The sequence below is a fragment of the Motacilla alba genome, chromosome 4A (genome assembly GCF_015832195.1).
Source record: "Motacilla alba alba isolate MOTALB_02 chromosome 4A, Motacilla_alba_V1.0_pri, whole genome shotgun sequence".
NCBI lineage: Eukaryota > Metazoa > Chordata > Aves > Passeriformes > Motacillidae > Motacilla > Motacilla alba.
Window position 1 is genome coordinate 12,043,341 of NC_052045.1, and position 12,531 is coordinate 12,055,871.

The 12,531-nt window shown below is 41.8% G+C and overlaps 1 protein-coding gene across 11 annotated transcripts in view; it reads left to right on the forward strand.

Moving 5' to 3' along the window:
* The window catches only part of LOC119712855 (serine/threonine-protein kinase PAK 3), a 128,351-nt gene that overhangs the window by 94,741 nt on the left and 21,079 nt on the right, over positions 1 to 12,531 (forward strand). For all 11 annotated transcript variants that reach the window (XR_005259885.1, XR_005259886.1, XR_005259888.1 and 8 more), the window contains 5 exons: positions 1,037 to 1,137; positions 5,703 to 5,856; positions 6,842 to 6,879; positions 8,106 to 8,237; positions 8,844 to 9,006. Coding sequence is in view for 6 of the 11 variants with exons in the window: in XM_038164599.1 (XP_038020527.1) it covers positions 1,037 to 1,137; positions 5,703 to 5,856; positions 6,842 to 6,879; positions 8,106 to 8,237; positions 8,844 to 9,006 (588 nt within the window). In the remaining 5 variants the exon portion in view is untranslated. The remainder of the gene's footprint in view (positions 1 to 1,036; positions 1,138 to 5,702; positions 5,857 to 6,841; positions 6,880 to 8,105; positions 8,238 to 8,843; positions 9,007 to 12,531) is intronic.

Here is a 12,531-nt window from a genome sequence, read left to right on the forward strand (position 1 = left end):
TAGTGAGTCCAGCCTTGGATGAGACCCCTAGATGAACTATGGAGCTGGCAAACATAATATTAAAACACTGCAGGAAAGTGAAGACAGCTTCCCTCAGCCTCTATTCCACTCATTCTTTATCAGGGTCAGTAAAACTGGGCTGAAGTGACATTTGTCAGTAGTCAGAAGTGCAGGAGATGGATGACCATAGGGGATGTTACTTTCAAAATGTTGTAAAGAGGGAGAGAGATGAGAAGCAAATGCAGGTTGACTGACTTTCAAGTCTGCCTGCTTAAATAAGATACTCCACACTCTGGGAATACTGGTGGAGTGATTTGAAAAGAAAAAAAATCTGGAGACTAATAAAGCCTGCATTTTATGATCATAGGTCTTAGTTAATTGAGAGCTCAAAGCTTTTCCAAAGACATTTATGGATTCTGTTGCTGGGCAGATTCTGTCTTTCCTGAAACAGAGCTGCTGTTTCAGCCTTTTAGTTGGAAGAGGAGTCACCGCATGAGCTGCTGGTTTTCACAGAACCTGTAGGAAAAAAATGGTTATCTAAAAAAGCCTCTCCTCTGATTTGGCTGATTTGGCTGATTTTGAAATGGACTCAAACCATGTTGGACAGCAGACACACATACACACATGTTGGAGAGCAGACACACATGGTGTGTCCTGTGTGATTTACTTCTGCAGGAACTGCAAAGTCAAATAGGAATTAGTTTCTAGATGTGAAAACTCAATAAAAAAAAGGAACTGAAAATACAAATCATACTGGTTTAGAGATAGCCTAAGAAGACTACTTCATGAATAGCTTGCTTGGCAGCAGTCACACTGGCTGAAAGAAAAACAAAATAAAATAGCACCTTGTAGACCTTCCCTAAGAGGGGTTGACAGGCTGGCATTGTGTTAACCTAGATCTGTTTCTCAAGTTGGATGGATGTTAATTGATTTGTTTTCCACTTTTAAAACACTGTTTTGAGCACACCTGATTGTTAAAAGTTTTAAATGAAAACCTGCTCAGAAAATAAGTGCTTGTTAACATTTTTGCCTCCAGCCAACAAGAAGAAAGAGAAGGAACGTCCTGAGATCTCTCTTCCTTCAGACTTTGAACACACCATTCATGTGGGATTTGATGCCGTCACTGGAGAATTCACAGTAAGTAATTGCTGTATTTTTTTGTGCTTACCAGAACTTCTAGTTTCTTGATGGTAAAATAACCTCCTATTGCCAGAAACGTCAGAGCACAGCAGCCAGGCTGTGAAGAAAGAGACTTTTATTTGTTTGGCTTAGGATTTGGAGTGTTTAACTTGTGATTCAGGCTGCCTTTTTTTTTTTTTTTCTCAAGGGTTGTCAGCAGAGTGTCTGTGGGAAATGAAAACTAGGAAGAATGTAGGTGTATGCTTTTACCAGTCCCCCAAGCTGCTACAAGGGTTGGTTATTCAGTGTCTTTTGGAAAGCATAAAAAGCTTCCCCCCAAATGCTTAGTAGACAACCAGCCTCAAGTGCAAAGTCCAGCTGCTCTGCAGGTAACCCTTGGAAACACTCAGAAAGCTGCAGCACTGTCGAAGTCCATTCATTTTAATTTAGTATCCTTCAAAATATGTTTATACACTAGGTGATCAGTGTTTCTAGCCTTTATTTATTAATAAAATAGCTGTCAGCTTTTGCTTCTTGAATATCAACAAAATGTTGGGAAAAAAGAATTGATGGAAGCTCTTTGAAGTGTGTAGGGGGCTTCAGAGCATTTTTTCTCTGATAACTAGTAGGGTACTGAAACCATTGTTCCTTGAAGCTGAGATAGATGGCAGTGAGCTTACCTTTTGTTAAGCTGTGGAGGTGAGAGGGAGCATTAGCAACTCTGCTGCCACCAGTAGTGCCCCATGAGCTGAGTGGTCAGACTGAGTAATCACTGTTGTGGACTGTGCTAGTGCTGACTGGCTGCATACACCAAATAGGATGGGACAAATCATTTGCCTGGACAAAGGGTGGCTAATTTTCAGAATTTGAGCCCTAAATGTGATTTATTCATAATTTTCTACTTTGATTGCTACTTTTGTTTCACAAAGATGCTTCAGAAAGCTGGAAACTTTCTGTGTCCTACAGTAGCAGTTGCAACAATAGGAATAACAGTAGAAGAAAAAAGACACATTTAATTACAGCATGTCTTCAAAGGAGTAGTGAAATTGAATTATCCGTAGTAATTATGAAATACAGCTACATTTAAAATACGTGGACTAGTTAATTAGGATTTTTAAAATAGATGTCATAAAATCTTACTTCGAATTTTATTCTGTGCCAAACCCTAGGGCTTGACTAAATTCATGTTTAAAAAGCCCAGATGTGGTCATTTTTGATCAGAAGTTTTGCATAAAGCTTTTAAAATTGTGTTTTCCCTGCTGTCTATCCTGATTTTTCCTTTTTTTCCCTCTCTTTCTTTCCCTGTAGCCACTTTATTATTCAGGTTAATCTTCAGTGCCATTCTCCTTATCTTCATATCATATGTTACTTTATGCTTTTGTTTCTCTCCTTTTTGTGTTTGCATCACTTGTCTGTCTTCACCTTTACACTTTCCTTTTTCTTCCCACTGGATGTTCAGCTGTTCTTATTCTATATCTGTTCTTCCTTTCAGCCTTCTACCTTCATTTCTATCCTGTGTTTGAGACTTTTTGCTTTTGACTCCAGGCAAACACAATGGATCACACTCATTTTCTCTCGATCTGACTGGTGGTCAGGGTCCTGTTAGTTCATGTCCCTGCCAGCTGGAGCAGAAAGGAGGGACATCAGGGTTAACACACTTCAGTTTTAAGCACAAACACTCACTATCTGTATTTCAGGGATCAAGGTTTAGATAATTTTGAATGTTGTTATTATCTACCAGTGTTTCAAAACAGTCTCTAGCATCAGAGACCTTTTGGGTTTTCTCACTGTCAGATGCCACCAACACAAAGCAAATCAATTCTACATGGCTAAATAGGTCCAGCTTTGTTGCTACAGCACAGTTTCTTTTTAAATACCTTTTTCCCTTTCCAAACAGTGGACGTGAGATGTCTGCTGGTTTGCAATTACCCTTGTTCCTGAAGTGTGGAAGTGCAGTGCTGCAGTCTGAGAAAGCTGTAACCAATTCAAAACTAACAAAAGGGACAGGTGACTTCCTGTGCACAGCTTGCCAGCTCAGGGCTTAATGCTGTAGTTCTCAGTGGAGTCCAGCATCAATCAAAGGAAGGGAATTTTTGCACCATTAAGAACTAGCCATTGGTCCCAGCTAATCCCAGATGCAGGCATTGCATGACACAGTACATTAGGCATGTTTGGTTTGTCCCAACCTGGATAGAAGCTGTGTATCAGCTGGGTACTCATGTGGTTAGTACGTCCTGCAGAGGGACCGCCACTAGCCCGTACCTTGTTCTGATATTCCCACTGTCTAGTGGTCACACTGTCTGCCTCTTTCAAAAGTTTGGAAGTGCCATGGGAGTGTCCAATCAATGTGCAAACGTACAGGGTTTTTTTTGTTTTGAATTACTGCAGCTGTCGTGCCAGTAGTGCCTGCTCTCCTGGTTATATGCAATGCATCGGGCCGTTTTCTGACACCAAACCATCACCCCCAGCTGCATCCCCTGATTGCTGTTAGATGCATCCTAATGCACAGTTGCATGGGCTCCTGAGTTCTGGCTTTCAGGCTTCAGCACCAACCTGTGTTGTCCATCATGAAAAAATACTACATCTCCATTTCACTGTGCTTGGAGCAACCACATTTGCTAAGAAATAGGGCTTTTAAAGCAGAGAATAAAATTGGTTGGAACTGTTGGGTGGGAGCATGTTGCTAGAGCTTTATGTTCCTTTATTTGAAAAAGGATTTGCATTTTCTGAATGAAGGACAGCGTGGTTAGCAGGCCTTTGGGGCGTGTTTTTTTTTAAGGCATGCATGTTTGAAACCATTTCCTCATCCCCAGCCAAGAAGAAAATGTGGTTACCCACCAAACTTTTAAAGCTTCTAGATTATGACATTAGTAAGTGGGAAAAGTTGTGGCTGTAGATCCAAAGAAGTTGCTTGTTCTTAATCTAATCAAGCATTTCTTTACAATTGTCCTGATTTTCAGTCTGACACACACAGATTGTTTGTGTTGTGGCAATTCACAGCCTCCCAGATTTCACAATCTGACTTTGACCATCTGCTCTCTTCACTGGTCAAATGGTGATCTCAGGGCTGGAGAACACCCAAGCCTGGAAAAAACTTTTATAGAGCCATTCAGAAATGGTAATCTGGCTTCAAAACTAGTCAAACAGCAAAATCCCAGATCCTTCTCTTTTTTTTTTTTTTGTTTAGTTTTAAATTGACAAGAGAAATCACATGTAATTTTTCTAGTCAATTGCCATTAATTCTGAGGAATGTATTTTTATGAGGAGAGAAAAACTGTTTAAAAGCGAGAGGAGGGGGAATGATGCTTCCAAACTTTGGAACAGTTGTAATTTTTCTGTTTTCCTAAATCTGCCTTCCTGTAGCCTGTCTACCACCTGATCTATTTGGTATCCACTTCGTAACTCCCATTTTAGATGGGCCTTGCCCATTCTGGCCCATTGGTTTCCTCCTCCTACCACCTTCTAAGTTTTCCCACATTCTGTTTTAACTTTCTTTTCTTTCTTTATTTACGTCCATTACAGCCAGATCTCTATGGCTCACAGATGTGCCCAGGGAAGCTCCCAGAGGTGCGTCACAGGCCCCAAATGCTTCTTTGAGATGTCATAGCACTGCAGCAGCAGGTTGATGTGTGTGCAGTAGATTTGTTGCTTGGCTTTTCCCACTTTTTTTCATCAATCCTAAACTTTGGAGGCCCATGTCACACATTGTTTTGTGGACAATTTCTGAGAAGAAGCTATATGGAGGTAGATTGGGGTGGCCCGTTTTTCCTTCAGTGAGCCCTGAAATTCTCTGGTCAGTGTCAGCTATGCAGTAAAGGGGGAAATGACATGCTGCAATTATCCTGGATAACTGAAGCAAGTTCTCATCAATAGAATTTTAGTGTAGAGCTGGGGCTTTTAGTGATTGGATTGATTTTTCAAATTCCACCTCATCCATAAGATGTCCAAGAATTCATCCAAAGCTTTGGATGAACTCTCAGCCTGTTTTATGAATCCCTGGTTTGTGTATGTTTGCAGTAGAGAATCTAGAGACATCCTTTGCAGCTGTGGTATACCTCAGTGTCATGATTTTGAGAGCTGAAAGGCAGATTCTTTACCCTGCAGTGTTCCCTGGTATACTGAAAATGAGTTGTATCAGGGTGGGGTTTGCCTTTGAATCAGACAGCAGTGATCATTTCAGCAAAATGTGTTTGCATTCCTAAGCATGAGAAGTCCAGTGTAAAGCTCCTAAAAAACACGGTGTTGTGCACCAATAGAGAATAGTCTTATGTCTGCCCTGAATCACCAGGCAAACAAGCTTAAGCCTTAAATCATTACTCCATGGAAGAGCAGAGTTGATTTCCAGAGAAGTTTCATCCCCTTTTTTTCCTCTCACAGTCATTACTTTATTTTTATAAAGTTGGGTCCTGGTTTTAGCTAGATTTTTGATAGAGAAGAAATGATTGCATCTGATTTTAATTGTAAGGTGTCAATCAAAATTTCTGCAAGTAATCTTACAGCAAGCATGGGATCTTGGTAAAGATCTGTGAGACTGCAGATTTTAAATATTCTAAACGCACTTTGTTTCCACTCGACGTCTACAGGGCATTCCAGAGCAGTGGGCCAGGCTACTACAGACCTCCAACATAACAAAACTGGAGCAGAAGAAGAACCCACAGGCTGTTTTAGATGTTCTCAAATTTTATGATTCAAAAGAAACAGTTAACAACCAGAAATACATGAGCTTTACGTCAGGAGGTAAGTTGACATCTCCCAACAGGGGAGGTCAGGCTCCAAAAATGAGTCAGAGCAAAGTTCAACATTCAAGTTGTCAGGAGGCAACCTGAACGAATTCTTCATTGTGGAATACTCCAGAAATTAATTCAATTTCTTGTTTTTGTCCCCCCAAATGTCATTAAAATGGTGACCTTGCTTTGTTGCAGGTTTTTAGAACTAACCAGGATTTTGTAAAAAAATACCGTTAAGATGGCATTAGTTTGGTAGAGTGCCTGTCAAGTGTCACCTGCTGGGGTTCCATTTCTTCCACAGGATGGAAGAAATGGAGTGGCAGTGGAGTTTGTCATTCCCTCAGTTTGAAGGTTCAACCAAGACAACTTCCAAAATGCTGAAGCTTCTCAGAAATCTTTCTAAAAACTGTGCACTTATCTCCAGGGTTGAGAGAAAGCATTTTTTCCCCCAAATCTCATAATTAAAGGATTTTACTCATTTGATGCTTACTGTGTGCTAAAATAGCAATTCCCTTTGTGATGAAATGTGGACTTCCTGTTAAGTTCATGTGTGCTCCTGAACCCAGGAGCTGTTCTCATGCTTTGTCAGAATAGAGCTGCCATGGCTAAGGGGAGTTTTGAGGAAGCTTTTCTGTGGAAATGTTGTCAGCAAGCTAATGAGAATGGTTGCATGCAATTAGTTGAAAAGGAAAAGAAAAAAGAAAGGAAGAAGAGGAAAGAAAGCTGCTTTAGCTCTTGGGTGGAACAGAATCATTGACAGTTTAAGAAAAATTTGCATTTTCTTGACCAAATTTCTTTGTACTTTATTTACTGGCAAACAGGCCAAAAAATAGACATGGTCTGGAATTTTGTCCAGATCTCTTCCTTGCTGTTGCTCCTGAGGGGATGGTGTGGAAGAAAATCTCTGTTTGGGTTGACTTGTAATGTGGGATTCCCCAAAACAGGCAGAGTTTTTTCCTAACAACATCTGGTTCATTCTCCTTTGCTCATTGCAGATAAAAGCGCCCATGGATACATAGAAGCCCATCCCTCGGTGAGTGAGAAAGTAGCCTTTGATGTTCTTAATGTTTAAGAATTGTGGAGCAAGCCATGAGCTTTCCCTGGCTGATTTAAGATTTTCCATTCAATTTCTTTTTAAAAAGGTGGAAGTCTGGTTTAGCAGACTGAAGATTGCTGGCTGGTTTAGCCATGGTGTATATCATTCACAATAATATGCAGCACCACCTAATGAGCCCATTTTAATTTAGTTTTAAAAATTTAGAATGCCATTTCTATCGAGTTTCATGATTTCTCTTTAGTACTGCTGGATATATAAGTGAATAAAAATAAGGTTATAATTGATATGTAACTCAGTGGAACCGTTGAAAGAAAGTTTTAAATAACCATCCACTCTAATTAATGCTGGATTGCAGTAGCAATCCCAGAGATGTAGGAGTGACATACACATTAATACTGACCAAATTTATTAGGGTTATTGTTAGTGAATTAAATAGCAAGTGACTGAATGGGGATTCGGCTTTTATTTTAAAGTGTTAAGCAGCTTCATGTGAGGTTTGTGATTACACAGCCAACTGTGTATAATGAAATGAAAATCATCTTTGAATATTCACACTTCAGATTTTCAATCAATGCCACTTCCCTTATCTTTAATAAAACACACTTCTCAGAGGAAGTGTGGTGTTCACTAGAGCAGAGGAAGCCGTCCCAGTAGCTTTTCCAGTGGATATGACACTTTGGCAGATGCTGTAGTATTTTTGTCTAGCAGACAGAGGCAGTAGTGAGACAGTCAGCATGACAGCTTTCCAAAATTATCCACTCAGGTCTCCCTGTTTGCTATGGGCTTCCCTTACTGGTATTTCTACTGACCAAAGGGATGTCATTTTAAAGAGTGACAGTCAGATGTGAATATGTTGAATGATGCCTTTGATTTGCATCAGTTCTCCAAGTGGCCTGTTGTAGCCAGCTTTAAAGCAGTTGGTAAAAACTTGAGAAGGTGTGTTTTCATTTTTTTGTTTCACCAGCAGACTTGGGATGACATGATCCTGCCTCTGAGCAGCTGCTGGGACTGGTGGAGTTCAATGCACCTAAACCTTTGAGTGTTGTGCTGAGTTTGTGCTGAGTTTAACTTAGAACTTAGGCCCATAGGAGCATGTGCATGTCTAGATTGGCCTCTGACGTCTAGGAAGACTGAGGGTGTAGCTGTCAAAGCTTCAAAGTGCCAGGATAGAGACTGTCACTCACAGTACTGTCTGTCCACAGAGCACAAAAACAGCATCAGAACCTCCTCTGGCTCCCTCTGTGTCTGAAGAAGAGGATGAAGATGATGAAGAGGAGGAAGATGACAATGAACCTCCGCCTGTTATCGCCCCACGGCCTGAACACACAAAATCAGTAAGTGCCAGCTTTGGTTAGGTCTGTGTTTGGTGCAGTGCAGAGCTGCAAGTTTGTGATCAGATAGCGCTGAAGGGGCTGAAGGTGCTTGGGTTGGAGTCCTGTCATGACACAGAGTTTCATTCCAGCCACTGACACTGGGAAAATCAGGTTTGAACTTTCATATTCACATGTCGGTTTCCTGGGATTCTGGTGAGGGCCATGGCTTTCTTCTTATATCAGGTAAGAGGTACCATCATGTCCTTTAATGCTACAGGTGTGAAAATGAGCCACTTTTTCCAGCTGTGCAGGCTCTCTGTCAGCAGCAATAGCAGTCCAAAGATGCAGTTCATATCCTGGCAAGATACATAGGACACACTGTCCTCTGGAGGTACCTGCCCCTCTCCATGGACTGTATCAGCAAATCCATGAAAATTGAACATGAAACTGGCCAAGAACTTATTACCTTTCATTTTTGCTTGTTCAGTTTGAGAAGTGGACAGCAAAACCAGTTTTAGAGTCCTGGATGTGGCTGACACGATCTTCCTAAGGGTTTGTGCTTGGAATATGATGTCAGGGGGATCTCTGCCAACCACATTTCTGACACAAAATAATTTCTTGTCACAGATCTACACACGCTCTGTTATTGAACCTGCCGCTGCACCAGCACCAGCTAAAGAAGCCACCACTCCCCAGCCTGAAAACTCAAACACAAACACCCTGTACAGAAACACAGACCGGCAGCGAAAAAAATCCAAGATGACAGATGAGGAGATCCTAGAGAAACTGAGTACGTATTGGGTATTTTGAGTCTGCTAGAGCAGTGTATTTCCTGCATGTGTCAGCATTAGCTGTACCAAATGTTTCTCACAGTTTAGTGTCACAGAGTCATTTACAACTCCCTGCAGAAACTGTTGTGCTTCGAGGCAGCAAGAGAACACTTGGGGTGTTCCTGCTGCCTCTGAGGGCAGCTGGGACTGGGCTGGGTTTGCCTGAGCTTCCTTCTGTGCTTAAGGCAAAAGCAGAGATTGTTTTTGGTTGAGCAAAAGACTGTGACCTAGTAAATGACGTAGGGAACTCCTGTGTGCTAATGGCCAAATGAAACAGAATGTTTGGATTCCTAAATTCTCTCTAGACTCCTAACTTATCATGGTTCATCAGAGTCAAAATACTTTGCAAAAATCTGTTGGGTTTTTGGGTTTTTGTTTGTGGGGGTTTTTTATTGGTGTGGGGTTTTTTACCAGTAGACAACTGCAGCACTAAGCTGGCTCCTTCAGCCTCAATAAGCTCTCCTTCAGACAGTTACACGTTTTCCAGGTATTCTCCTGCTGTCCTTTTCATAACTGTTATTGCTCCTCATACAGTTAGTTTTTGTGAGAATTTTACAGTTTTGTCAGTGAGCTCTCCTTTGGACGGAACATCCACTATATATTCCTTAGACAACATGGCACTTTCTCATGGCTAATTCCCAGCCAGTTAATACTATTAGAATCCTGACTGTTGGCTCCAGCCCCTGTGCACATCATACTCTGCTGAAGCACATCAAGCCCTTCCTGATTCTGCAGTGCAACCAATTTAATTTGCTTCTTGCATGTGATAGCTGCCAGTGCAGTGTTCTCAAATTAAATGGTTGGGTTCAGAACAGAGCCCAGGTTATTCTGTGTCTACCATTAATTGTTAGTAAAAAAAGCAGATTGATCTACACATCCTTCTGTCAGATCACAAAGCCAATAATGTGTCTTTAATGGAGGCAACTGCTTGCAATAGAGTGCTGTGTGGCTGTGGCTTTTTCTCAGTGGTTGCCATTGCTCAACCTTCTTGTCATACTTGCCCTGCCACTGATGGCTGCTGTGAATGCACAGGCTGAAGCCTTCCTTTGCTGTGAGATTTCAGCTGCTTGCAGAGCTTCCTGCATCCTTACCAGGTTGACATGAATCTCAGTGACATTAGGGAGTATCCAAAGGATAAATTCAATAGCTTTAGCTGGGGGCACAGTGAAATAAATTCCAGAGCAGGTGGTTACCTGCAGTTATGTCAGCTTATAAAGAGAGGAATTCTGCTTCTTCAGCTGATGCTAGATTTTTGAGGCGGGCTTTCCCCCCCTGAGATCTACAGGTACCCTGCATCCATGAGCTCAAGTATGTCTATCATTTATTCAAGCTGCTGTATATGCCAGGTTGGGACTGAGCCCTGGAGTTTTGGGGAGTTATATCTTTGAAATGTTACATGCTTTCATGCTTTTTCTTTCTTAACAATTTGCTACCAAGTGAACAAGGTCTGAATGTCTGCCTTGGGCAAATTGTGATGTGGACAATGAAAATATTTTTGTGCTTCATGAAGCTGTCTGAAAACAGGCATGATGCTTTTTTATTAGAGTCTTGAACTAATTATATTTAAGCAGTGTGGCGCTTGTTCTATTTTAACTCGCATGACTGCTCCACCTTGCCTACTTCTCTCACAACTCTTTCTATGCTACTTTTAGGAAGATGTCCCCTGCCCTCTTTTATCTAAAATTACTTTCATGATTCTTTTCTGTTTGAAATAGCTTGAGTTCTTTTAGAGCTTTTAGAGTTTTATTAGTGAGTAAAGACTGTAATATTGAGATAAGATCAAATAAAATTCTGTCTGTAATGAAATCATGACTATGTTCCAGTGATAACTTAAAACAGAACTGGCCCAATTCAGCTTTCTTATCCACTTAATTTAGGACTTGATAAAGGAAAGTGCTTAAAGACATCAAAATAGCTGATAGGTTTATCTTTTGTCCAGAGCAGGGAGTGCTTGTCTCAGTAGGAGATGTGTACCTGTCATTTCCTTGATTTTAATGCTGTAATGTTTGATTTACATTGGCTTAAGTACAGGGAACCAGCCATAAACAACTGCCTTGGAAAAGCAGCTGCTCAAGTCTCGAGGAAAAACTCTGGAAATCTGAACTTAAAAATTAGTGGCAAATTTGGAAAATTATTTTTTAAAATCTTTCTTCTTCAGTCCTTCTCTGTATTCTTTTCTGAAGTGAATGAACTTCCATGAACTTCTGGTATCTGTTCTAGTAGATACACTGTTCCATTAACTTGCTGAAAATAGCAGCCAGCCAGGCACTGGCAGCACAGTGTTGTCCAGCCCAGCACAGAGTTAGAGCAGTGTTTGATTTACTGCTGCAGAGCTCATGGGGTTGTGAGCCACGGGGTGTGGGACAGTCCCATGTGGGACAGTCTGGCCCCATCACCCGTTGAGGACTTCATGCCACTGACAGCTGAAGTTAAACCTTGCCCTGCTTGACACCTTCTTGCCCATTTGGAGATGTCAGGAATCTAATGGGAAGGAAAAAAGCAGTAATTAGGATATTTTGTTTGTGTCTAATGAAAGAGCCAATATCTGATAGACTCAAACAAGTCGAAAGGCTCAATAAAATAATCAGTACCGGTTTTTCTGGTCTAGTAGTTTCCTTGATAGAATGCAAACAATGAAGCCTAAGGAGGTGGCTCAATGCAAATGCCTTCTGAGGACTTACCTTGGAATTTACATCACAGAATTAGTTTAAGAAGATGAGTTCAGAAGGAAAGGCTTCAGTGATCTGCAGCTTATTTCCTGTGACTGATCTGGCTGTATCCCTGTATTACAAATACAAACACACATATTTTTTTATCTGTGCGTCCAAAACAAAACTAGATGATGCGCCATTCCCTCTTAGCAGTCACAAACTCCTCTTCCCCCTGTCCAGGCCATTTGTATGGAGCAGAGAGAGGTCTTCAGCATCCAAATGGGCATCTGACTGGATGCCTAGCCAGGAATCCTGCCTGCCAGCACAGCGAGAAGACAGGGCATCAGCACCATCTGGTACACTCCCTGCTAAAGCAATTGTGCAGCCCTTGGCAAGAGTGTTAATGGGAGCTGCAGGAGAAGAGGTTTCCTTTGCCCCACATGCTCATTCCCCTTGCCCAGTGCTCTGGGAATGCCAGCCAGGGCTGATGGCAGGGTGAGCCTGCCAACTCCCTGGGATGCCCACACAGTCTCAAGTGCCCTGAAGTGGTCGTGCCCTGCTGTGCTAACCTGCAGGAGTCAGTCATAACTCTTCAGTAAAGAAGAAGATGACTAGAGGACTCTGGGGCTCCCTTCTAGCTGACTAGAAGGAGGGATAGGAGATGAGAAGGTATAAACCTCTTGCTCACATTGTGGAGCTTGACCATCCCACTGCTGCAGCATGGAGCTTCCAGGAGGCAGCAGCCCCTTGTTTGGTCTGTCTTCTGCATCATATCAGCTGTGCTCAGGATCAGCATCCCTTTGGGCAGCTGTCTGTGTCACACCAGCGCTCCAG